At 43.2% G+C, this 24,856-nt stretch overlaps 1 protein-coding gene across 1 annotated transcript in view; it reads right to left on the bottom strand.

Moving 5' to 3' along the window:
* The window catches only part of CACNA1I (calcium voltage-gated channel subunit alpha1 I), a 459,676-nt gene that overhangs the window by 326,333 nt on the left and 108,487 nt on the right, over positions 1 to 24,856 (bottom strand). The window contains exons 6-7 of the mRNA XM_069737599.1: positions 22,797 to 22,973; positions 15,071 to 15,403 (exon numbers count right to left, since the gene is read on the bottom strand). Of these exons, the coding sequence (XP_069593700.1) occupies positions 15,071 to 15,403; positions 22,797 to 22,973 (510 nt within the window). The remainder of the gene's footprint in view (positions 1 to 15,070; positions 15,404 to 22,796; positions 22,974 to 24,856) is intronic.

Here is a 24,856-nt window from a genome sequence, read left to right on the forward strand (position 1 = left end):
TAGCCCCCAGTTTTGTATTTTCCCAAGGGTATCAGGAGAAATTGGACACCAAACGTTGTTGTGCAATTTGTTCTGAGTACGCTGATACCCCATATGTGGGGGGTAACTACCGTTTGGGCGCATGGCAGAGCTCTGAAGGGAAGGAGTGCCATTTGGAATGCAGACTTAGATGGATTGGTCTGCAGGCGTCACGTTGCATTTGCAGAGCCCTGATGTACCTAAACAGTAGAAACCCTCACAAGTGTCCCCATATTGGAACCTAGACTCCCCAAGGAACTTATCTAGATGTGTTGTGAGAACTTTGAACCTCCAAGTATTTCACTACAGTTTTTAAAGCAGAGCTGTGAAAATAAAAAATAATTTTTTTTCCTACAAAAATGTTTTTTTAGCCCCCCCAATTTTTTTTTCCAAGGGTAGCAAGAGAAATTGGACCCCAAGAGTTGTTGTCCAATTTGTCCTGAGTGCGCTGATACCCCATATGTGGGGGGAACCAATGTTTGGGCGCATGGCAGTGCTCAGAAGGGAAGGAGCGCCATTTGGAATGCAGACTTAGATGGATTGGTCTGCAGGCGTCACGTTGCATTTGCAGACCCTCTGATGTACCTAAACAGCAGAAACCGCCCACAAGTGACCCCATTTTGGAACGTAGACCCCCAAGGAACTTATCTAGATGTGTTGTGAGAGCTTTCAACCCCCAAGTATTTCACTACAGTTTATAACGCTGCACCGCGAATATAAAAAATAATTTTTGTCCCTCAAAAATGTTTATTTAGCCCCCCACATTTTTATTTTCCCAAGGGTAACAAGAGAAATTGGACACCAGATGTTGTTGTCCAATTTGTTTTGAGTACGCTGATACCCCATATGTTAGGGTAAACCCCTGTTTGGGCGCACGGGAGAGCTCGGAAGGGAAGGAGCACTGTTTTACTTTTTCAACGCAGAATTGGCTGGAATTGACATCGGATGCCATGTCACGTTTGGAGAGCCCCTGATGTGCCTAAACAATGGAAACCCCCAATTCTAACTGAAACCCTAACCCAAACACACCCCTAATCCCAACCACACCCCTAACCCCAACCCTAACCACACTCCTAACCCTGACACACCCCTAACTCTAACCCCAACCATAAATGTAATCCAAACCCTAACCCTAGCCCCAGCTCTAACCCTAGCCCTAACCCTAACCCTAGCCCTAACCCTAGCCCTAACCCTAACCCTAGCCTTAACCCTAACCCTAACCCTAGCCCTAACCCTAATGGGAAAATGGAAATAAATAAATTTTTTAAATTTTTTTTATTTTTCCATAACTAAGGGGGTGATGAAGGGGGTTTTTATTTACTTTTATAGTGGTTTTTTAGCGGATTTTTATGATTGGCAGCTGTCACACACTAAAAGACCCTTTTTATTGCAAAAAATATTTTTTTGCGTTACCACATTTTGAGAGCTATAATTTTTCTATATTTTCATCCACAGAGTCATGTGAGGTCTTGTTTTTTTGCGGGACGAGTTGTTTTTATTGGTAACATTTTCGGGCATGTGACATTTTTTGATCACTTTTTATTCTGATTTTTGTGAGGCACTATGACAAAAAAACAGCTATTCATTAATTTTTTTTTGAGGGGGGGAGTTTATACCGTTCTGCGTTTGGTAAAATGGATAAAGCAGTTTGTTAGGAGTCGAGTTTCCTCTGCTGCACAGGGGGAATCTCGATCCGTCTCCGCTGCGGTCTCCCATTCTCCTCCAGCCGCAGTGGAGTCTGCTCAGCAGGGACGTTGCTCCCAGTGTCTTGCTCGCTCTCACTCTGTACAGAGAGTTACTGCTGCTTCATCAGCTCCTGCCATTAAAGTCAGTGCTGGTCAGCGGCGAGCGGACTTCCCTGGGACTAAGTCCTTGTTTGCGCACACTGAGCATGCCCAGAGCAAGATCTCCCGTTGGAGATCGAGGGTCATGTGCTCTGGCTCTGCAGCGCATTCCATTGGTCCTCTTGGCAGGTCCTGGAAGGCCTTCCCAAAACCCTGTCTGATGACAAATGCACACTTAGCAGGATGCAGCAGACCTCCAATGATAAAGGCTAGGGGCGGCACAGGTGCAAACTACTTGATAAAAACAACCACCCCAACCGAACATTGCAGGGGTTGGCTGCCTAGCAGAAAAAATGCACATTGATATAACTCACATAGGACGCCAGTCACACTGATAGGTGCGGTGCACAGTGTCTGTATGCAACCTATTGATGACGCCCCTAGTATTAACAGGCGGGCTGCCCAGCACTATAAAATGCAGCGCACAGTGAAAGACGCCCCAGAAAAACCTAGCCCTGGGGCGTCTTTCACTGTGCGCTGCATTTTATAGTGCTGGGCAGCCCGCCTGTTAATACTAGGGGCGTCATCAATAGGTTGCATACAGACACTGTGCACCGCACCTATCAGTGTGACTGGCGTCCTATGTGAGTTATATCAATGTGCATTTTTTCTGCTAGGCAGCCAACCCCTGCAATGTTCGGTTGGGGTGGTTGTTTTTATCAAGTAGTTTGCACCTGTGCCGCCCCTAGCCTTTATCATTGGAGGCCTGCTGCATCCTGCTAAGTGTGCATTTGTCATCAGACAGGGTTTTGGGAAGGCCGTATCTCATGGTATGTATTTTTTCTGAGTTTTTTCTATGTTAGCAGGTCCTGGAAGGGCAAAGTTTCTGTGGCCACTTCCTGTCCTGCAATTATATAAACTGCGCATGACCGCACGGCCATGCGCTAGTGTACAATTGAATACGTGTTTGTTGTGAGTGCAAGTTGTTCATTAAATACCCCTACCCTATTGTATGACTGTTCGCGTATGGAGTATGGCTGCTATCTAGCGCCCGACAAATCACTCAACGTGTCACACACGTATCAGCGTCTATTGCTGTGACCGCCAGTGCGGCGCCACGCGCCAGTAGTGCGCTTCCTGACCCATGTCTGGGTGCTTAGTGGTGCCTGCCAGCATGGCACAGTTCGCACTTCGGTGCTCTAATTATAATAGTTACCTAACACACCCTGTTGCGGTGTTGTGTCAGCAAGTGGTCTAATCGGACTTCAATCCTAGTTGGGGTTAAGTTCGCTGACTGCTTGCTCGCCTTCTATGTGCGGTACCGCGATCCTGTGACGCAACAGGATCGCTTCCTTCACGTTGGGTGAAGTTTAACCCACGCGAGTATACTTATGAGTACCGCCATATAGTCCGTCATTACTCAGCAGCAGGTTCCATCTCTGCACGGTGGACCCCGGGCTACGAACGCACCGTACACTATCAGTCTTATTATTTGGTGCGTTCCGCTAGCCCTAACACAGTTTTATTCTTTGGGTCAGTACGATTACAGCGATACCTCATTTAGATTATTTTTTTATGTTTTGGCGCTTTTATTTTTGCATCGCTTTATTCTGAGGACTATAACTTTTTGTTTTTTCACTGATGATGGTGTATTGTGGCTCGTTTTTTGCGGGACAAGATGACGTTTTCAGCGGTACCATGGTTAATTATATCTGTCTTTTTGATCGCGTGATATTCCACTTTTTGTTCGGCAGTATGATAATAAAGGGTTGTTTTTTGCCTCGTTTTTAAAAAAAATTTTAACGGTGTTCACTGACGGGGTTAACTAGTGGGACAGTTTTATAGGTTGGGTCATCACGGATGCGGAGAAACTAAATATGTGTACTTTTATTGTTTTTTTATTTAGATAATGGAATGTATTTTTTGTAACAATATATATATTTTTTATTTATTAAGGAATTTTTTTTTTTTTTTTACACATGTAAACTTTTTTTTAAACTTTTTTACTTTGCCCCGGGGGGGCATCACATTATATTGACAGATCGCTGATCTGACACTTTGCTGTTCACTGTGTCAGATCAGCGATCACACAGGCACAGCAAGGAGGCTTACCAGCGCTTGCTCTGAGCAGGCGCTGGTAAGCCACCTCCCTGCAGGACCCAGATGCAGCCCCGTGGCCATTTTGGATCCGGGCCTGCAGGGAGGAGGAGGTAAGAGACCCTCGGAGCAAAGTGATCACATCGCGTTGCTCCGAGAGTCTCAGGGAGCCCGCAGGGAGCCCTCTCCCTGTGCGATGCTTCCCTATACTGCCGGAACACTGCGATCATGTTTGATCGCAGTGTTTCGGGGGTTAATGTGCAGGGGCGGTCCGTGACCACTCCTGGCAAATAGTGCCGGATGTCAGCTGACACCCGGCAGCGATCGGCCGCGCTTCCCCCGTGAGCGCGGCTGATCACACTGGACATACTATCCCGTCACTGGAAATTAAGTCCCAGGTCACCTTGACGGGATAGTACATCCAATGGGATTAAGGGGTTAAATAATGTAAAAAACAGTGTAGGAACCCCTCTATTCTTGATAACCATCTTACTAACGCTAACAGCTGAGGGTTGCAACCCGCTGCTGTCAGTTTTGCCTGACTGGTTATCAAAAATACAAGGGAACCCACATACATTTTTTTGTAATTAGCTATTTATAGTGCATTTTATGGGTCAATTGATGCCGCTTTTCCTGTTGTCTGCCCCTAATTTTAATTGTTTTGGTAGCTTTTGGGCCCCTGTGAAGTTATTGCCTATGCATTTGGTTTTGCCTCCCATTTAATTCAATGGTGCTTGGCTATGTTCAGCGAACTGTTCGACGAACATAGCTGAACCGAACCTTAAAAGGTTCGCTCATCTGTAGTATTTTTTTCTATTTTGATTACATTTGCAACACTTTTTACATCTTTCTTATAAATTGGATAACCATTTCAACATTGTGCAGTTCCATTCTTACAATATAAATCTTATTGTTGTTGCCAGCAATGTAACAATTTTCTGAAGCCATATAACTACCCCATAGTGTCAGATGGATTTTTATATCTTGCTACAACAACTATTGTCAAAAAAAGCTAAAGATGTTTTCATATCACAAGTATATTGAACAGCTGCTTAGAGAAAATCAGCTGCTCTCCATGGTGCTGAAAACAGAAGTAATGGATATTTTAGGTTACGTTCACAATTGCGTTGCGTCGGGCGCAGGTTCGGCGACGCATAGCGACGCATGCATCATGCGCCCCTATATTTAACATGGGGGCACATGGACATGCGTTGTCTTGCGTTTTGTGACGCATGCGTCATTTTTGGCGCAAGCGTCAGGGCGCAGAGGACGCTGCATGTTGCATTTTTTTTGCGTCCAAAATCAAGCCAAAAATGGACGCATGCGTCACAAAACAATGCGTTTTTGCATGCGTTTTGAATGCGTTGTGCGTTGCGTCGCCGACGCAACGCCCAACAACGCAAATGTGAACGTAGCTACTATGCTTTCATATAACAAACTGATACCGTTCTATAAATCAATAACTTGAAAACTAAGTAGAATGAGCAATGCTTTTAGATCCCTACTGGTCCTGTTATTTTATTTAGGAATATTAGTGACAGCAATGACCTATCAGAATTCGGATTGAAATATGACCGTATTCCGGGACTGAGTCCTGAGTCCTATTTTATGCAGAACATTCTTCATAATAGCTATAATTTTTCTTCTTAACCTTTTGGTGGGAAATGTTATAGGAAACAAGGATCCCTGGAAATCCATCATAGTTGTAATTAATCTAGAAGTTAATGTATCCTGTTAAATTAATCAAACAGTAGCTCAGAAAAGAAAAATTAACAAATAAGGCAAAGCTTTCTTTTGCAAACTGTCTAGGCATCAAGTGCTGCTCCTGTCTGGCATCTGTTCAACCTGATGCTTGGCTTCAATGCACACACATGTCAGCGCTGTCATGTAAACCTGTGTGAAGTCATATGAGGTTACATGTAGGAAGTGATTAATTGCATTTTGGAGAGGTGTCATTTTTTAAAGAAAAATCTGCTTTTTAGCACCTTAACGCACTGCCTGGAGTCCAATATATTATGGCCTACAGGAGTTTTTTGAGGAGTTAACAAAAACTACCCCAACTGTTTCTTTTACTAAATATAGATATTACATGATGCCTGTGCAAGAGATTTTTTACCGCACTTTTGATTCCCAATGGCCGCCTTTGATTATATTTTCCACTTCCTGATGCGGGGCTTGTCTGAAGAGTCGATGTTAGAATGTGTAGGAGGGGGCAACCCAGGCAATTTCCTATATCCCTCAATCCCGAAAAGGGCCACCAGTGAGACTCATACTTTTATAAACTAGAAATTGTAATGATTAATTCAGTCCCGCATTATCAGTTTGGTTTCCGAGGTTAAAATGGTAAAAGGATCTTCGGTGATATCAAGGTCATGAGACTAAATGTTCTTCAACCTGTGGGAATATGGAGGAACTAAAGTGGAGTAGAGAACCTGGTAAGTCTTTTACAGTGTGTGTGTTTGTGAGTGACAGAGTGTGTGTAGCATTCACATATTAAAATACCAACACCGAAAATGAGTATGAGCCGGCAATCACCCAACAAATGAGCAAAGTGTCATGGTTAGGACATGATTAATGTCCTGTTCTCTCAGGGTTAATGTTGTTGGCCTCTCTTTCAATGTGGGAATTGTGGGAATGTGGGTATTTATACTCACTCCAGACTAGGTTTCGCTGTCAGCTATATGTTCTGTTTTAGTCTGTGTGCCTGACCCTTGGAGTGTGTGCTCAGTTGGCATAGTGTTTCCCTTGCTCTCCGTGCCTTAGTCTGTTTGTTGGTTCTTCTGGATTACTGCCCTCTGGCTTCACTTCAGACAATCCCCTGTCTCTCCCCTTTGGTACTTTGTGATCTCCTGGCTCTGATATTTCTTTGTTAGACAACTCTTGTGTTTATCCTTTCTCTGCACCCTGGCATCTGGCTCTGCCCCTGACCACCTCCCACTTTGTCACATGATTCAGGTCCTGTTTGTAACCAGGTTAGTTAGCCAGCATTTTGCTCAGCTCCCTTGCTGCTGTGTGCAGCATTCCCCACAACAGTATTACCAGGGAGCTGTGACACAGAGCAAATGGCAGTAAATAGATTTACAGTAACCAAGTCAACTTATTTGGTCATTGCTCATTACCATTAAATGAAACATTATGTGCTGAACATGTAGGTTTTATATTTTTTGTATATTAAATTTGGTTAAAATTTTAAAGAAAATCTGCCACAAGGTGTCTGTAATCCCATCTGAAGATGCAGAGACCCTGATTCCATAAATGTGTCACTTACTGAACTGTTTCCTGCAGTTTTGATATAATCCCTGTTTTCTCTGCTGCAGAACTCCCAGTTTTCTGAATTTTGAGCTCTATATAACCTCACCAATACCACTGATTGGCCGCTTTCTATGTATACTGTGCATAGGCAGAAAGCTGCCAATCAGTCGTGGGGGCAGGGTTATACAGAGCCAATGAATATAGAGCATTACATGGCAGCAGGTTTACTACACATCTAGTGATAATGTCCTGGTAATAAATCAGTAATTTATCACAGCTAAAACAAGCAGCCCTGTAAGTTACACATTGCTGGAATCAGGGTCTCTGTATCTGCATTATATGTATTGTAGGGTGGCTAATGGTCGCGTATTCAATAGGAGGTATGCGTCACAGAGATGGCTTTCTCTGTGATGTAACCCAGAGTATTTTCTTTAGTGCACGTAAGCACTGAGAGTCTCGTTTGGTGCACCTGGGACTGGGTTGCGGGCAGCTATGAAAGATGGGCGGGTCTGGCTACCCACATACCTGGGTGTGGTTAACGGCCTACATAATGGAGGCTGTTGTTTGGCACATGGTCTGTGATTGGAGGTGTGGTGGGCTCCAGTGTGTGCTCAGACACTGACCTGAGCGGGCGGACCCGCAGTGCTGTATGGATTGTTTGTTTTCTGTTTGTTTTCACTATGTGCCACAGAAGGACATCTTTTGTTTGTGTGGCACCCCTAGGGGTATTTGCCACAAAAATAGTTACTGACAGTAAGTACAAATACTAAAATAGCAAGACTGCACTACCACCTCCGGCCAGAAGGGGGAGTTCCAGAGACTCCCCTTGATCCATTCTGGTCTGAGAGAAGAAATGGCATTTGGGCCAAGGAGCTGATAGTGAGAGGTCATACAGTTGAATCTCTAACAGCCCTGTGACTGTTACCAGGCCTAAATCACCGGCCTGAGGAGAAGAGGGATAGAGAAAAAGGACATTGTGAGAACCGGGTAGCATTAATCACTACCCAGAACAGGCGCAAAGACGGATACCGGATCCGTGGCTGTATTCATTATATATAATACAGCAACCGGAAAAACGTGAGGTGATATCAGCTTCACTAGGGTCGGATGCAGCAACAGACACAGAGTTCAGCGGTACTCCCAGAGGGGGTAAACCGATAAAAGGACTCGGGTTGCCCGTCGAACCAGGACCCGGAGGGGACAGATTGGGCCGGCAGCCAGTTCACATACAGCAGCAGGGCCACACAGAAATTGCGCACAATAAGAGGCGAAGACCCCGGCAGGGTCAAAGTAACTCAGAGTTCCCATACAGACTCCGGTGACAGGACTGGTTGTAAATCCTTTTATGTTAAAGTAAACTGGTTAAACGTTTCAGTGCCTCAGTCTTTCATTTGGACAATAGCCATCTATCCAGGATCAGGATCGTCACCGCTGGGAGAACCTGCTGCTGATCAAGTAAGTGCCTGTCCCCTCATGATACCCCTTACACTGTGCATTGCCTGAGGCCACAGCACCGGGTCAAGCCACCCGTGACATCCCCCTCAAGAGACAGACTCCATTGGTCCGGTGCTGGGTATCCCGGTCTCCTGGGCGTCACAATTGCTTAAACTTAAGCAGGTTTATTGAGCTAAGAAACCTGACTTGACATTTTTATGAAAACCGCTTCCTGTGCTTACCTCAACCCACAGCCCAGTGAGTAAAACCTTACAGTATATATAACATGGCAACAGATTTCATTTAAAGGGGTACTCTATGGAGACCAAATATTTGTTCAATTGCATTAACCAAGGGATATAATGAAGCCAATCTCTAATCTCAGTTGCAAGTAAGTGATTTTGAAGACCTACTAGTCACCGCTGGCCGAAGGCTGAGAAGTTTTAAGATGTTCTGGTGGCATCACGTCACCAAAGAAATGCTGTTCTGGATCGCTCCCCTCACAACTGGCATGCTGAGTCTTAGCTCCTGGGGCAAGCAGTTGTGGCCCTGACAAAGCCGAGCTCAGTAAGTGCTAAGTGTGCAGAGCGCAGCAGCTGTTAATCATTTAACTGCTGAGCTCTGCATGCAGTAAGAAGCAATGATTGAGAGTGGGCCCTTCCATATAAGTGAACCAGAGTGGCTGCCCCTCTACTATGCTACTATATGTGTATATATACTGTACATATCATGCTTGCTGTACTGTAACACTGATGGACAGTTGCAGGCAGGGCCGGCGTTAGCACCCGGCGTACCTGGGCAAGTGCCGGGGCCCTGGCGAGACAGGAGGGCCCATTCAGGGCCGGCGTTAGGGGCAGGCAGCTGCCAGTTTCTCGGGCCCCCACTCCCCCAGGGGCCCTCAGCTAGCGGCACATCACGCAGCTGCTATGGGGCCCCTGTGAGGCAGGGGTGCCCACTTGTCACGAGCGCCAACTCCCCCGCCGCTGCTTTGAACTTTACCAGCGTCTGCCGGTAAAGTTCAAAGCAAATGATGGAGGAGAGAGCGTCACCTGACGCTCCCTCTCCCATCATTCCCCACTCTGACACTGCCACTGCAGGTGCGCAATGATGTCATCGCGCACTCGCTGTGTGCCAGGCAGTGCAGTGGCAGCCGCCGAGACCGGAGCAGGGAGGGAGCAGCGTGGCGCGGGAACGTTGAGAGGTGAGGAGTGTTTTTTCTTGTTGTATACTACGTGGGCTGTGTTATATACTACGTGGGCTGTTATATGCTACATGGGCTGTGCTATATACTACATGGCTGTTCTATATACTACGTGGGCTGTGTTATATAATATGTGGCTGTGCTATATACTATATGGGCTGTTATATGCTACGTGGGCTGTGCTGTATACTACATGGCTGTTCTATATACTACGTGGGCCGTGTTATATAATATGTGGCTGTGCTATATACTATATGGGCTGTTATATGCTACATGGGCTGTGCTATATACTACGTGGCTGTGTTATATGCGACGTGGGCTGTTATATGCTACGTGGGCTGTGCTATATACTACATGGCTGTTCTACATACTATGTGGGCTGTGTTATATAATATGTGGCTGTTCTATATACTATATGGGCTGTTATATGCTACGTGGGCTGTGCTATATACTACATGGCAGTGTTATATACTACATGGGCGGTGTTATATAATATGTGGCTGTGCTATATACTATATTGGCTGTTATATGCTACATGGGCTGTGCTATATACTACATGGCTGTGTTATATGCTACGTGGGCTGTTATATACTATATGGCTGTGTTATATGCTATGTGGCTGTGCTATATACTACGTGGGCTGTGTTATATAATACATGGCTGTGTTATATGCAATCATGAATCGTGGTATGTGTTAAAGGGGGGGCCCACTGAGACTTTTTCGCCCGGGGCCCTCAAAAACCTGGAGCCGCCTCTGCATGCAGGACAAGAAGTGCATGTAAAGAGCAATGCGGGCATGATACAGTTCATTGGGGGAATCATTACATGATGGTGGGAAAGAGAGGAGCAGCATTTGTTGAGGTGGACTTTACTGTGTGGGTAGGAGAATGAGAAGAGTAGTGGAAAGAACAAGTTCTGGTCAAGATTGCTGGGATTTGTTCTTTGTGTTGGAGCTGCACCCTTTTGCAGGAGAGAAAATGTTTACAAAAGTGATGGTTTTTCAGGCTACAACAAGAATAAGGTGACAAGGCAAAGTTACAGAAAAATGAAGACAGGAAAAATTTACATTTAGAGGTACTCTGCATATATTGGGTATAGACCAGACAATCTCTTTAACGAAGCACTCCATCAAAGTGTTCATTCTAATAATATTGCAGTCATCATATTATACAGCACTGTGTTCTTACAATTGCTCAATTTGCCTTTCTACCAAGTTAATTATTCCCTTTTTGTTAAATCTATGACATGATGTGATCAATAACTGACTAGCTGAGTCCTTCTAAGCTCTATGTAGAAACAGGAGGTCAATTTTTTTTCTGAATGAGCCATAAGTCACTGCAAAAATCCCTGGCAGGGGGAGGAGCGGAGCAGCTGCGTCAGGAGATGAAGATGGGAATGATAAATGCAGGGACAAGAGACTTCTTGTTTCTACATAGAGCAGAGAAAAGAGAAGAATTATCTGGGTAGAAGGCAAAATGAGCAATTGTAAGTCCACAGTGCTATATAATAATAATATGATGAGTGCATTTTTTGAGTACAGTTGTCTCCATTTGTGTACAGTTATAATTTATGATAAGGGCATTTGCAGTTATCGTAGATCTAGGTATCTTGATGTATTATTTTCCTGTACAGCCATTGCTTTTTGTGTTCATATATATTCCTTAACTGAACTGAACTGTGAATTTTTCACAGACATTTTCATTTTACTGTTTTTATGGTTTCCGTTGTTGTATCATACACAGTGTGGCTGCATAATGACGATCTACGACACGCAGTAAATATAATGATTATACAGTTTTTATTTTACTTCACATTTTTACCAGCAAGAAATGAAATCTTTTCAGCGAGAGACGTTTTATGTCTGTCTTGATTCTCGAAAACATTCTAACGACATCCCGCTGCTCGCTGTATTGCAACTCCCACTATGAAGGGAATTAGTAATAGTTCAGCAACATCTACAGAACTGCAGCTTCTTTAACAATAATCGAAAGAGCCGGAGAATACTGTGGTGTAGACAAGATAGATTTAAATCACGAACCCAAACGGCCTCCTATGGGGTTGATCAGGAGTCACATCGCAGAAGCTCTTTACTGCTTGTATTTTATTACAGAGCCTTAATGTGGCCTCATTAGTGGCTTGTTAAGCCTCACATACATGATATTAATAATAATCTTTTATTTTTATATAGCGCTAACATATTCCGCAGCGCTTTACATTTTGCACACATTATCATCACTGTCCCCGATGGGGCTCACAATCTAAATTCCCTATCAGTATGTCTTTGGAATGTGGGAGGAAACCAGAGTGCCCGGAGCAAACCCACGCAAACACGGAGAGAACATACAAACTCTTTGCAGATGTTGTCCTTGGCGGGGTTTGAACCCAGGACTCCAGCGCTGCAAGGCTACTGTGCTAACCACTGCGCCACCGTGCCGCCCATTCTCCATTGTTCTCTTTATTCAAGCTCCCTTCCATGTAAGCATTTAAAAGTTTATGAACAATGGAGAAAAGTTTTCCAAACCAATCAACTTTGGAAAGACTGGTCAACTGAGTTATGTTTATGGGGTATGATATGAAAAAAAACCTGGAGAACCCACCAGGGAGGCCCATAGTGGCCTCCACGGACTCAATATTATCCCCCATAGCGAGATATATTGAGAGAATCCTCACTCCTTTCATACAAAAGTCCAGATCGTTCCTGTTAGACACGGGCTCTTTTTTGAAACGTATCAGCGAGATCAACATCATCCCTATAGATGCCCTCTTGGTGACCCTCGACGTTAAGGATTTGTATACCTCTATTCCCCATGAGGAGGGTATCCACTCGGTCCGTCATCTACTTGAAGAAACCGATATGGATACTGACCAAATATCACTATGTATTGACCTCTTAAGGGTCATACTTACGTCGAACTTCTTCTTGTTTCAGAACACATTTTACCTACAAAAACGGGGGACCGCTATGGGGTCACACGCAGCACCTCCATATGCAAATGCATATATGATACACTTTGAGGAGAGCATTATATACATGAACAGCTTGTTTAAGGAGAACATCATCACATGGAAAAGATACATCGATGATGTATCCTGTGTATGGCGGGGTTCAGAGGAAACCCTCCACGCCTTCCTGTCACTCCTGAATACCTCTTGGCCTGGCATTACCTTTACTATAAACTATGATCTCTGGAGCATGAACTTTCTAGACACATTGGTAATCAAGGACCTGGGTGGTCGACTGAGCACAGATCTCTATTCCAAAAGCACAGACCGCAACAGTCTCCTACCTTTTCAAAGTCTCCACCCCCATCAACTAAAAGAGCCATACCCAAGGCACAGTACCAGAGGGTCCAACGTATAGTTTCTGACATCAACACTAGGGACCAACGTACACAGGAGATGACACAGAAGTTCCAAGCTAGAGGGTATCCCCTACCTATCCTGGAGGAATCCAGGGCTATTACCAACAGACCTAGGGCGGACACAACCTCACGTATCCCATTCGTGCACTCGTTCCACCCCTTCATGTACAAACTCCATAGGACTATACGCAGTAACTGGCCGATCCTATCAAATGCCTTTCCCAATGTAGCGGAGTTCCAGCACCCATTTCTTCCGTGCTTTAAAAGAGCCCCAAGCCTGCGGGATAGTCTTGTCAAAGCCGATATCGGCACTAACACCACTGTTAGACAGAGTTTTTTAGGTAAACCCAGGGAAGGCACTTTCCCTTGCTTACATTGTGTTCAATGCAAAAATGTCTTGAAGGGTAACGTAGTCACACATCCATACTCTGGTAAAGAATTCAAAATCAGAGGGTACTTTACATGTAGTTCCACATATGTCATCTATGTCATCAAATGCCAGTGTGGCCTACTATATGTAGGGGAAACATCCCAACCAATTAGGGATCGTGTGTCTAAACACAAATCTACCATCCGCTGCAATAATCTTCTGCTGCCGCTGCCCTACCACTTTCATACATCTGGACATAATATTTCCCAATTAAAATTTCAAGTCCTTGAGCAAGTTCCCATACAGCGCAGGGGGGAAATAGGATACTGATGCTCAGGAAACGCGAGGCAAACTGGATACACACCTTGGATACATTGTCACCAAAAGGACTTAATAGGGAATATGAATTATCTGCATTTATTTAAGGTGTTTTGGTGCTTTTTCTAGTTACTGATGTAGTAATGTTTGAAATGCCTGACATATGCTTGTCAATAATGTATACTAATATATGTCTTTGTTTTCTAGAGTCATCTGTATTAATGATTGATTGGCACATCACGAACCACTGTCACCACCGGATTGATCAGCACTCTCTGTGTCTATATTCTTGTTCATTACCACCGTTCACTACGGACACACTCTCTCTAGACTTAGTAGCATCTAGCGGCATTCTAAGTATATATGTCATAGCATTCCATTCACGCATACAGGTCATAATGCTCTGCACCGCACCCACACCCTATATCGTCAGGGGTTCTATATAACGCCCTTATTCCATTTCTTCTTGTTACTCCCATACACACATAGTCTGTAGTATTTATTGCCTCCACCCCCCAGTTCTGCCCACCTATCATATCGGGTTTTCTCCTTATCCCCATTGCAATCCTAGGGATAGATACGACTCACACATGGGACCCCGCCCCTTCTCCCCTCTTCCTGGCTCCTCCCACCCTCGGCATTTCTATGTGCCTCCTTTACTCCATGTAAATAACTTATGTCCTCCCTTCTCTCCACATTGCCACCGCGCCTTACAGTGGCCCAGGTGCATTGTGTCACATTTGTAGCCGACCCTACATCAATGTTCACTTTTTCCCAGGGCCCCACTTTGTCTAAAACTGGCCCTGGCTGCCAGATATAGTCTTATGATCCTGTTAATGTATCTGTTCCCTGTTTTGACATTTCTTTTGTTCCTGCCTGACAATTTTGTACCTTTGCTGCCCTCTAGCTTGTGACCCAGCTATATGACCATTCTTTTGTCCTGGTTTGCTCTTCCAGACAGCAACCCTTCCATAGAAGCAATCCAGTGAAGGCATTTTAAGACCAGATCCCTGTAGAGGGGTTAAAGGGTGAAGGCCTATGGTTCCTCTGTTATCTGACAGAAGGAGTGGCTTGCACCAATTCTGTCCGAGGTAGCCTTTTTGGGCATATGGCCTTTGACAGAAGCAACAGGAGGCTGGAGAGCAGTGCGCTCCTGAAGGTTAGAACATGGGACAACCCAAAGTTGCAATGAACTTTACTAACAGAAACATACAACGATATGGCTGTGACGTACCTGCTCATGGTGCTCAATGCCCATACTGATTGTGTTCACAAGAATAGCTATCATGATTCCACGATTAAAATATTTGCTGTCCACTATTCCTCTGAGCTTCACACGTATTTCTGCACCAAGTCGTTCACAAAAGCCTTCATCTGCATCTTCTTCTGCATCCTTGTCAAGCTCAGTCATGCTGCCACCACTTTCCTTCTCGCTGGCCTGTCCTTGTGTCCCTTCTTGGCTGGATTTGTTGCTTTCTGCTGCGGAAAGCTTTCGCCCATCATCCCATTTACCTTTGGTACATTGAGGGCAGTTTGAAAGGTCGGATGTTAACGTCATTGCGATGGGCTGTACAATTGCATGAGAAGTATAATCCAATTGACTGTGCTTTTGACATACCCCTAAAAAAGGAAACAGTCAGTTACTCTTATTTTGTAAAGCACAGTGACCTGTTCAATCAAGTCGCAAATGGAAGAGATAAATCCAATGACAGCAATGAACCACTGCCCAGCTAGCATGTCTTTTGTAAGAATTTAGAGTCTTCCAGAAAATAAATCTTCCAGAAAAGTAACAGAGGACCCAATAGTTGCTATTTATAACGGGTATAGAAATAAGATACACCAGAAAACTGGCATAAAAAAATTGTAGTGCAGACATTGGACAACTTTTTCAAATTTTGCACCACCCTCAAAACTTAAAAAAAATATTTAACGCTTAGCCTTAGGACAAAATACTAAACTTTATACCAGAAATAGGCATCAATCTATGAGTTATTGTAAATTTAATTTATGCCAAATGGAAAACTCAAGATCCACCAAATTTATTAAGGGGTGTGAGCATCTTAATATATTTGTCACACCTTCTCAAGCTGATTTGTTTTCCAGACTGGTTTAACCCCTTTACCCCCAAGGGTGGTTTGCACGTTAATGACCGGGCCAATTTTTACAATTCTGACCACTGTCCCTTTGTGAGGTTATAACTCTGGAACGCTTCAACGGATCCCAGTGATTCTGACACTGTTTTCTCGTGACATATTGTACTTCATGACAATGGTAAAAATTCTTTGATAGTACCTGCGTTTATTTGTGAAAATAACGGAAATTTGGCGAAAATTATGAAAATTTCGCAATTTTCCAACTTTGAATTTTTATGCAATTAAATCACAGAGATATGTCACAGAAAATACTTAATAAGTAACATTTCCCACAATTTTTTTTTGTTAGGGAGTTATAAGTGTTAAAAGTTGACCAGCAATTTCTCATTTCTACAACACCATTTTTTTTAGGGACCACATCTCATTTGAAGTCATTTTGAGGGGTCTATATGATAGAAAATACCCAAGTGTGACACCATTCTAAAAACTACACCCCTCAAGGTGCTCAAAACCATATTCAAGAAGTTTATTAACCCTTCTGGTGCTTCACAGGAATTTTTTGAATGTTTAAATAAAAATGAACATTTAACTTTTTTCACAAAAAATTTAATTCAGCTCCAATTTGTTTTATTTTACCAAGGATAACAGGAGAAAATGGACCCCAAACATTGTTGTACAATTTGTCCTGAGTACGCCAATATCCCACATGTGGGGGTAGACCACTGTTTGGGCGCATGGCAGAGCTCGGAAGCGAAGGAGCGCCATTTGACTTTTCAATGCAAAATTGACTGGAATTGAGATGGGACGCCATGTTTCGTTTGGAGAGCCCCTGATGTGCCTAAACATTGAAACCCCCCACAAGTGACACCATTTTGGAAAGTAGACCCCCTAAGGAACTTATCTAGAGGTGTGGTGAGCACTTTGACCCACCAAGTGCTTCACAGAAGTTTATAATGTAGAACCGTAAAAATAAAAAATCATATTTTTTCACAAAAATTAACTTTCCGCCCCCAATTTTTTATTTTCCCAAGGGTAAGAGAAGAAATTGGACCCCAAAAGTTGTTGTACAATTTGTCCTGAGTACGCTGATACCCCATATGTGCGGGTAAACCACTGTTTGGGCGGATGGGAGAGCTCGGAAGGGAAGGAGCGCCGTTTGACTTTTCAATGCAAAATTGACAGAAATTGAGATGGGACGCCATGTTGCGTTTGGAGAGCCACCGATGTGCCTAAACATTGAAACCCCCCACAAGTGACACCATTTTGGAAAGTAGACCCCCTAAGGAACTTATCTAGAGGTGTGGTGAGCACTTTGACCCACCAAGTGCTTCACAGAAGTTTATAATGCAGAGCCGTAAAAATAAAACAAAAAATTTTTCCCACAAAAATTATTTTTTTAGCCCCCAGTTTTGTATTTTCCCGAGGGTAACAGGAGAAAGTGGACCCCAAAATTTGTTGCCCAATTTGTCCTGAGTGCGATGATACACCATATGTGGGGGAACCACTGTTTGGGCGCATGGGAGGGTTCGGAAGGGAAGGAGTGCCATTTGAATGCAGACTTAGATGGAATGGTCTGCAGGTGTCACATTGCGTTTGCAGAGCCCCTAATGTACCAAAACAGTAGAAACCCCCCACAAGTGACACCATTTAGGAAACTAGACCCCCCATGGAACTTATCTAGATGTGTTGTGAGAACTTTGAACCCCCAAGTGTTTCACTACAGTTTATAACGCAGAACCGTGAAAATTTTAAAAAAAATCTTTCCCCAAAAAATTATTTTTTAGCCCCCAGTTTTGTACTTTCCCGAGGGTAAGAGGAGACATTTGACCCCAAAAGTTGTTGTCCAATTTGTCCTGAGTACGCTGATACCCCATATGTTGGGGGCAACCACCGTTTGGGCGCATGGGAGGGCTCGGAAGGCAAGGAGTGCCATTTGGAAAGCAGACTTAGATGGAATGGTCTGCAGGCGTCACATTGCGTTTGCAGAACGCCTAATGTACCTAAACAGTAGAAATCCCCCACAAGTGACCCCATATTGGAAACTAGACCCCCCATGGAACTTATCTAGATGTGTTGTGAGAACTTTGAACCCCCAAGTGTTTCACTACAGTTTATAACGCAGAGCCGTGAAAATAAAAAATCTTTTTTTTTCCCCACAAAAATTATTTTTTAGCCCCCAGTTTTGTATTTTCCCAAGGGTAACAGGAGAAATTGGACCCCAAAAGTTGTTGTCCTATTTGTCCTGAGTACACTGATACCCCATATGTTGGGGTAAACCCCTGTTTGGGCACACGGGAGAGCTCGGAAGGGAAGAAGCACTGTTTTACTTTTTCAACGCAGAATTGGCTGGAATTGAGATCGGACGCCATGTCGCGTTTGGAGAGCCCCTGATGTGCCTAAACAGTGGAAACCCCCCAATTATAACTGAAACCCTAGTCCAAACACACCCCTAACCCTAATCCCAACAGTAACCCTAAACACACCTCTAACCCTGACACACCCCTAACCCTAATCCCAACCCTATTCCCAACTGTAAATGTAATCTAAACCCTAACTGTAACTTTAGCCCCAACCCTAACCCTAACTTTAGCCCCAACCCAAACTGTAGCCCTAACCCTAACCCTAGCCCTAACCCTAGCCCTAACCCTAACCCTAGCCCTAACCCTAGCCCTAACCCTAACCCTAGCCCTAATCCTAGCCCTAACCCTAACCCTAGCCCTAACCCTAGCCCTAACCCTAGCTCTAACCCTAACCCTAGCTCTAACCCTAGCCCTAACCCTAACCCTAGCCCTAGCCCTAACCATAACCCTAGCCCTAACCCTAACCCTAGCCCTAACCCTAGCCCTAATGGAAAAATGGAAATAAATACATTTTTTTAATTTTTCCCTAACTAAGGGGGTGTTGAAGGGGGGTTTAATTTACTTTTATAGCGGGTTTTTTAGCGGATTTTTATGATTGGCAGCCGTCACACACTGAAAGACGCTTTTTATTGCAAAAAATATTTTTTGCATTACCACATTTGGAGAGCTATAATTTTTCCATATTTTGGTTCACAGAGTCATGTGAGGTCTTGTTTTTTGCGGGACGAGTTGACGTTTTTATTGGTAACATTTTCGGGCACGTTACATTTTTTGATCGCTTTTTATTCCGATTTTTGTGAGGCAGAATGACCAAAAACCAGATATTCATGAATTTCTTTTGGGGGAGGCGTTTATACCGTTCCGCGTTTGGTAAAATTGATAAATCAGTTTTATTCTTCGGGTCAGTACGATTACAGCGACACCTCATTTATATCATTTTTTTATGTTTTGGCGCTTTTATACGATAAAAACTATTTTATAGAAAAAATAATTATTTTTGCATCGCTTTATTCTCAGGACTATAACTTTTTTATTTTTTTGCTGATGATTCTGTATGGTGGCTCGTTTTTTGCAGGACAAGATGACGCTTTCAGCGGTATCATGGTTATTTATATCTGTCTTTTTGATCGCGTGTTATTCCACTTTTTGTTCGGTGGTATGATAATAAAGCGTTGTTTTTTGCCTCGTTTTTTTTTTTTTTTTCTTAAGGTGTTTACTGAAGGGGTTAACTAGTGGGCCAGTTTTATAGGTCGGGCCGTTACGGACGCGGCATTTTATTTTATTTAGATAAAGAAATGTATTTATGGGAATAATATTTTTTTTTTCATTATTTAGGAATTTTTTTTTTTTTTTTTTACACATTTTGAAAAAATTTTTTAAACTTTTTTACATTGTCCCACGGGGGGACATCACAGATCGGTGATCTGACAGTTTGCACAGCACTCTGTCAGATCACCGATCTGAGAGCAGTGCAGGCTGCTTCACAGTGCCTGCTCTGAGCAGGCACTGTGAAGCCACCTCCCTCCCTGCAGGACCCGGATCCGTGGCCATCTTGGATCTGGGTCTGGAGCAGGCAGGGAGGGAGGTAAGACCCTCGCAGCAACGCGATCACATCGCGTTGCTGCGGGGGGCTCAGGGAAGCCCGCAGGGAGCCCCCACCCTGCGCGATGCTTCCCTGCACCGCCGGCACATCGCGATCATGTTTGATCACGGTGTGCCAGGGGTTAAAGTGCCGGGAGCGGTCCATGACCGCTCCTGGCACATAGTGCCGGATGTCAGCTGCGATGGGCAGCTGACACCCGGCCGCGATCGGCCGCGCTCCCCCCGTGAGCGCCGCCGATCGCGCTGGACGTACTATTCCGTCGGTGGTCATAGGGGCCCACCCCACCTCGACGGGATAGTACGTCCGATGTCAGAAAGGGGTTAAGAAATGCAAGAAAGAATTGCAAATTACATTCTAAGACGAATGTAAAAAAAACAATGAATGATAGAAGAGAATTTATTTTACTTATCTTCTACATATCAGTCTAGGCATCTGATGTGTCAGAAATACACGCAGAAAACAACAAAGAAGTCTGAAAACTAAAGCATTAATCGAAATTAAAGTGCTATGTGGAGCGGCAGTCATTTGGCACTGCTTAGAGGATTCAGTTACTGGAAATACATTGCGACATTCTTGTCCGTCTGTCCTATCTTTTGATGCCCTTTGTCATTAAGTATTATATCTTTTTCTAGTTATAGAAATATGTGAGCAAAAAGATTGATGCCTGTCACGTGTATCTATGCTTCATCAGTAAATTATGTTAAATGAATTTCACCTTTAAGTTATTACTACAGTTTGGGAACAAGCAATACTTAACATACAATATGTAAATAGCCTCTTTAGAGAGGAAAAGGACTTGAGGAGCATTGCATGGCCTAAAAGTCTCCTTACGGCTGCTTGACGCTTTCCACGACTAGAAATGTTCCTCCTTAGATAACATACAGCACCTTCATTTTATTGTACAGCTACTAGGACAGTAAGTTTTAGTAAAGTTTTTGTCAAAGTTCAGATTTGCAAAAATCTAATCTGTGGAAACAAGCATTACATAACATACAATATGTAAATAGTCTCTTTAGAAAAGAAAAGGACTTGAACTCGAGGCCTAATTAGACACTCCATTTGCAGACTCATGTTTCAGGGTGTTTTCCACTCATTAGTGCAAACAATGAAGTCTGATTTGGCTGGAGGAGGGCCTTTGACTAGAAACAATTCTCCTTGCAGAGAGTGTCAAGTTGGCGAGCCTAAAAGTAAATACCATATCGACATCCAATAGGTGGCACTAGAGATCTTGTGCTCTTCCTCTCTGAAGAGGCTAATAGCATATTTAAACACCACTCCAAAATCCTTTTTAATTTCACCACTGGAGAGGTATCAGTAGTGTCTGTTCCTTGCCCCTAGTAATATACTTATCAGCCAATGTCTTCCGCTCTTCTCAGCGCCGCTGTGGTCCTGTGCCTCCATTTTGTTACCACAATTGTTGTCTGACCTGAAGTAAGATGTAACGATCACAGGGTCCCACTCTAAGTCTATCGGAGCCTCCTTCTGGCCTCCTTCTGGCTCTTATAGACGTACATTGAGTAGTGACTTCCAGATCGCCTAGCAAACACTGGGGCGTTCCGGCAGGTCATAACCTGCAGAAGATGACCGGATCGGTGAATATAGTACTAGGGTCAGGAAACTTAGATTAGTGTCATCACTCCAGTGGTAAAATAAAAACAAAGTACTGGAATGGTGCTTTAAATTCCCAGAGGAGCATTGCATGGCCTAAAAGTCTCCTTACTTCTGCTTGAAACTCTCCACAAGGAGAAAAGTTCTACCTTAAATAACATACAACACTCTCTTTTTTTATTGTACAGCTACTAGGACAGTAAGTTCTAGTAAAGTTTTTGTCAAAGTTCATATTTGCAAAAATCTAAATTGTAAATGCGTTACACTGAGACATATGAAAATAGTGTATAACAGTATCTTGCAGAGTTTTGGCCCACAACAGAATTAATGTCGTCCTTACTGAATTCTCTCTTCGCGGCCCTGGACTTGCTGTCACATAAGATTGAGGCCTCTTTTAGTTTATCATATTTTCTCTTCTAATGTTCTGATTATAATTAACACATGACTATATTGAGCTTGACAGGGGAATGAACATTGAAGTTCATCCTCTGTAGTGAAATATAACATTTAGTGGCATTTAAACATCAATAAACAGTTTTATAAACCTCGGCTAGCAGTTGGGAGTGTTCTTCTTAAAGCTCATTTTAGCATTTAAAGTGTGCGATAACATTTTTAATTATTACTCTGTCTTGCAGAAACTGCAACAATGTAGTAAGAATGGTGTATATACACATGCACCAGATTTGTTGCAGAAATCTCTGAGATCAAAAATCAGCTCTATACATCTGAATGGGGTTAAAAGTGTTGTTGGCGCGTATCACGTGTGCTATGTTTGCATTGTAGGTGCAAGTGCACTGCAGCCGAGGTGCAAGGTTCAGTGGCTAACGCTCTTACTTTGCAGGAAATTGGAGTCCAGGAGCCCAAAATGAAGAAAGATATGTATATAGTCTGTAGAGAGTCTCCCTGTAGTTCCATGGGTTTTCCGAAGAAATCCTGGTCTTCTAATAAACACCAAGAGCATAGTGATGGACTAATTAACCAATATGTGATGTAAAATTTGATTTAAGTGATGCCACTTTCTGTACGGATCTGGTGAATATGTTGGTGCTGCAGAACTGTGCAAAAGTCTTATACAGCTGTGGAAAAAATACTGCAAGTTAAGAATGTGGTCACAAATAGAAGTGTTAATAGATAGGTTAAAAAATACAAAGTGAATGAGCAATAAAAAGAAATCAATATTTAGTGAGAATGGCATTTGCCTTCAAAGCAGCATAAATTCTTCTAGGTACATTATTTGTACACAGTATTTGTAGGCACTCGGCAGGGAGGTTGTTCCAAACATCTTGGAGAACTAACCTCAGATCTTCTGCAGATGTACGCTTGTGCATAACCTTCTGTCTCTTCATATAATACCAGACAGACTATACGATGTTGAGATCCAGGCTCTGTGGAGGCCATATCACCACTTCCTTGGTCTTCTTTACGTTGAAGATAGTTCTTAATGACATTAACTGTATGTTTGGAGTCATTGACCTGTAGCAGGACAAATAAGGGGCCATCCTGATGGTATTGCACAAGGAAGAAGTATATATTTCTCAGCATTGAGAACATCATTTATCTTGACCCAACTTAGTTTGTGGAAATATAGTCCCAAACCTGCAAGGAACCTCCACCATGCTTCACTGTTGCCTGCAGACACTCATCATTGTAACTCTCTAAAGCTGTTCTGCAAGCAAACTGTGTTGTTACAGACAATTACTTCATCTTTTGACCCCTCAGTACAGAACACTTGTTGCCGTTTTTCTGCATCTCAGTTCTTATATTTTTATTCATACTTCAATCTCCTGTCCTTGTTTCCATGACAAATGTATAGTTTCTCACCATAATTTTTCCATGAAGACCACTCTTGAGTCTTGACCAGATTTTTTTTGAACAGTAGCTAGGTGTAGTTTAGTCACGCTGGTTGCCTCCAGGTCTAAGCTGCTGGCACTGCTGGATACTTTACGATTTCGAAGGGAAGTAAGCATGATGTGTTTTTCCATCTGCTACACTACTTTTCTTGGTCGACCACGGTTACCACAGTCCTCAATGTTGCCCATTTCTTGGTTCCTCTTCAAAAGAGTTTTAACGGCAGAGCTTGAAACCCCAGTCTGCGTTGAAATCTTTGCCTGCAAGCGACATTGCTGATACAGTATAACTACCTTGTGTCTTGTTGCTCTGCTTAGTCATGCCCTTGTGTATAGCAAGAAACTGTCCTCCACAACCTTTGCAGTAGAGATTGACTGTTCCTCACCCAATTTTAAGCTTCCTACACTCCTTGACTTTAAGGAAATTATTCTAGAAGAATTGATTCTGTGTTGAAGCCAAATATTGGTCGCATCATATATTGATTTTACTTAGATTTCTCTTTTGTTCATTGCATTTGCATTGTGTCAAATTATCAAAATAAAACATGAACACTTCTATATTTTAAGGCATTCCTACTCTGCAGCATTTTTTCCACGCATGCTTAAACCTTTTGCACAGCACTGTGTAAAAAACAACTTGAATAAATAAGTATCCACTTTCTTCTCTTGACCAATGAGTCTTGTGGATGCATGTCAGATTACAGAAGAACGTTTCTCATGACCTAACTTTATCATATCCTATGTATTGTGACATCTCTATGGAAATACATTGTAATGCCAGGAAATGCCATTAATATCTTTGTATTTAAAGCTCTACCAATGTCAATATATATATAGGATATTACAGCTGTATATTATAAGAATATTAGGAGGCACTCATGAATTCACTGATGACTTAAAATCATGAGGCTGGAAGCTGAAATGTGTGAAGTTATATAGTTCTTTGTTTAAAAAAAAATGGTTCTGCTGAAAATGCAATGTGTGTTAAGAGGTTCTGTAGATGAGCTGCATAAAACAAGTTTTGGGTTTTCCAAGAATGTAACAGTGATGGCTAATTGGCTATTCGTTAAGAAGTGGTTGTGCTTGGCATTGCAGCTCCACTCCTTTCACTTTTATTGGTAATAAGCTGTTGTGAGCTGCAGTACCAGTCACAGCCACAACAAGCTGCACGGCGCTATGCCTTGAGGGATTCTTCCCAAAATATGAAATGATCCTCTATCCAAAGTATACAGGACAACTTACTGATCGCTGACGCCGCCTCGACTGCCCGTGATCATGAGAATGGGGCTCTTAGAAACCCATCTTGAAAAGAGCGGAGCATGCTTGACCTTCACTTCTCTCATTTCCTATGGAACTGTTGTGATAAACCTAAACGCAGCATTCAACTTTTTCCGGCAGTCATATAGACAATGAATGAAGCAGAGGTTGTGTATATGCAACCCCCACTCCATTGAAGACAGGGCTTTGTTCCAGGGTTGCCCAGTTATCAAATTCTTTAGGCGTCCCAAT

This window comes from Ranitomeya imitator, chromosome 8, assembly GCF_032444005.1.
Source record: "Ranitomeya imitator isolate aRanImi1 chromosome 8, aRanImi1.pri, whole genome shotgun sequence".
Classification (NCBI taxonomy): domain Eukaryota; kingdom Metazoa; phylum Chordata; class Amphibia; order Anura; family Dendrobatidae; genus Ranitomeya; species Ranitomeya imitator.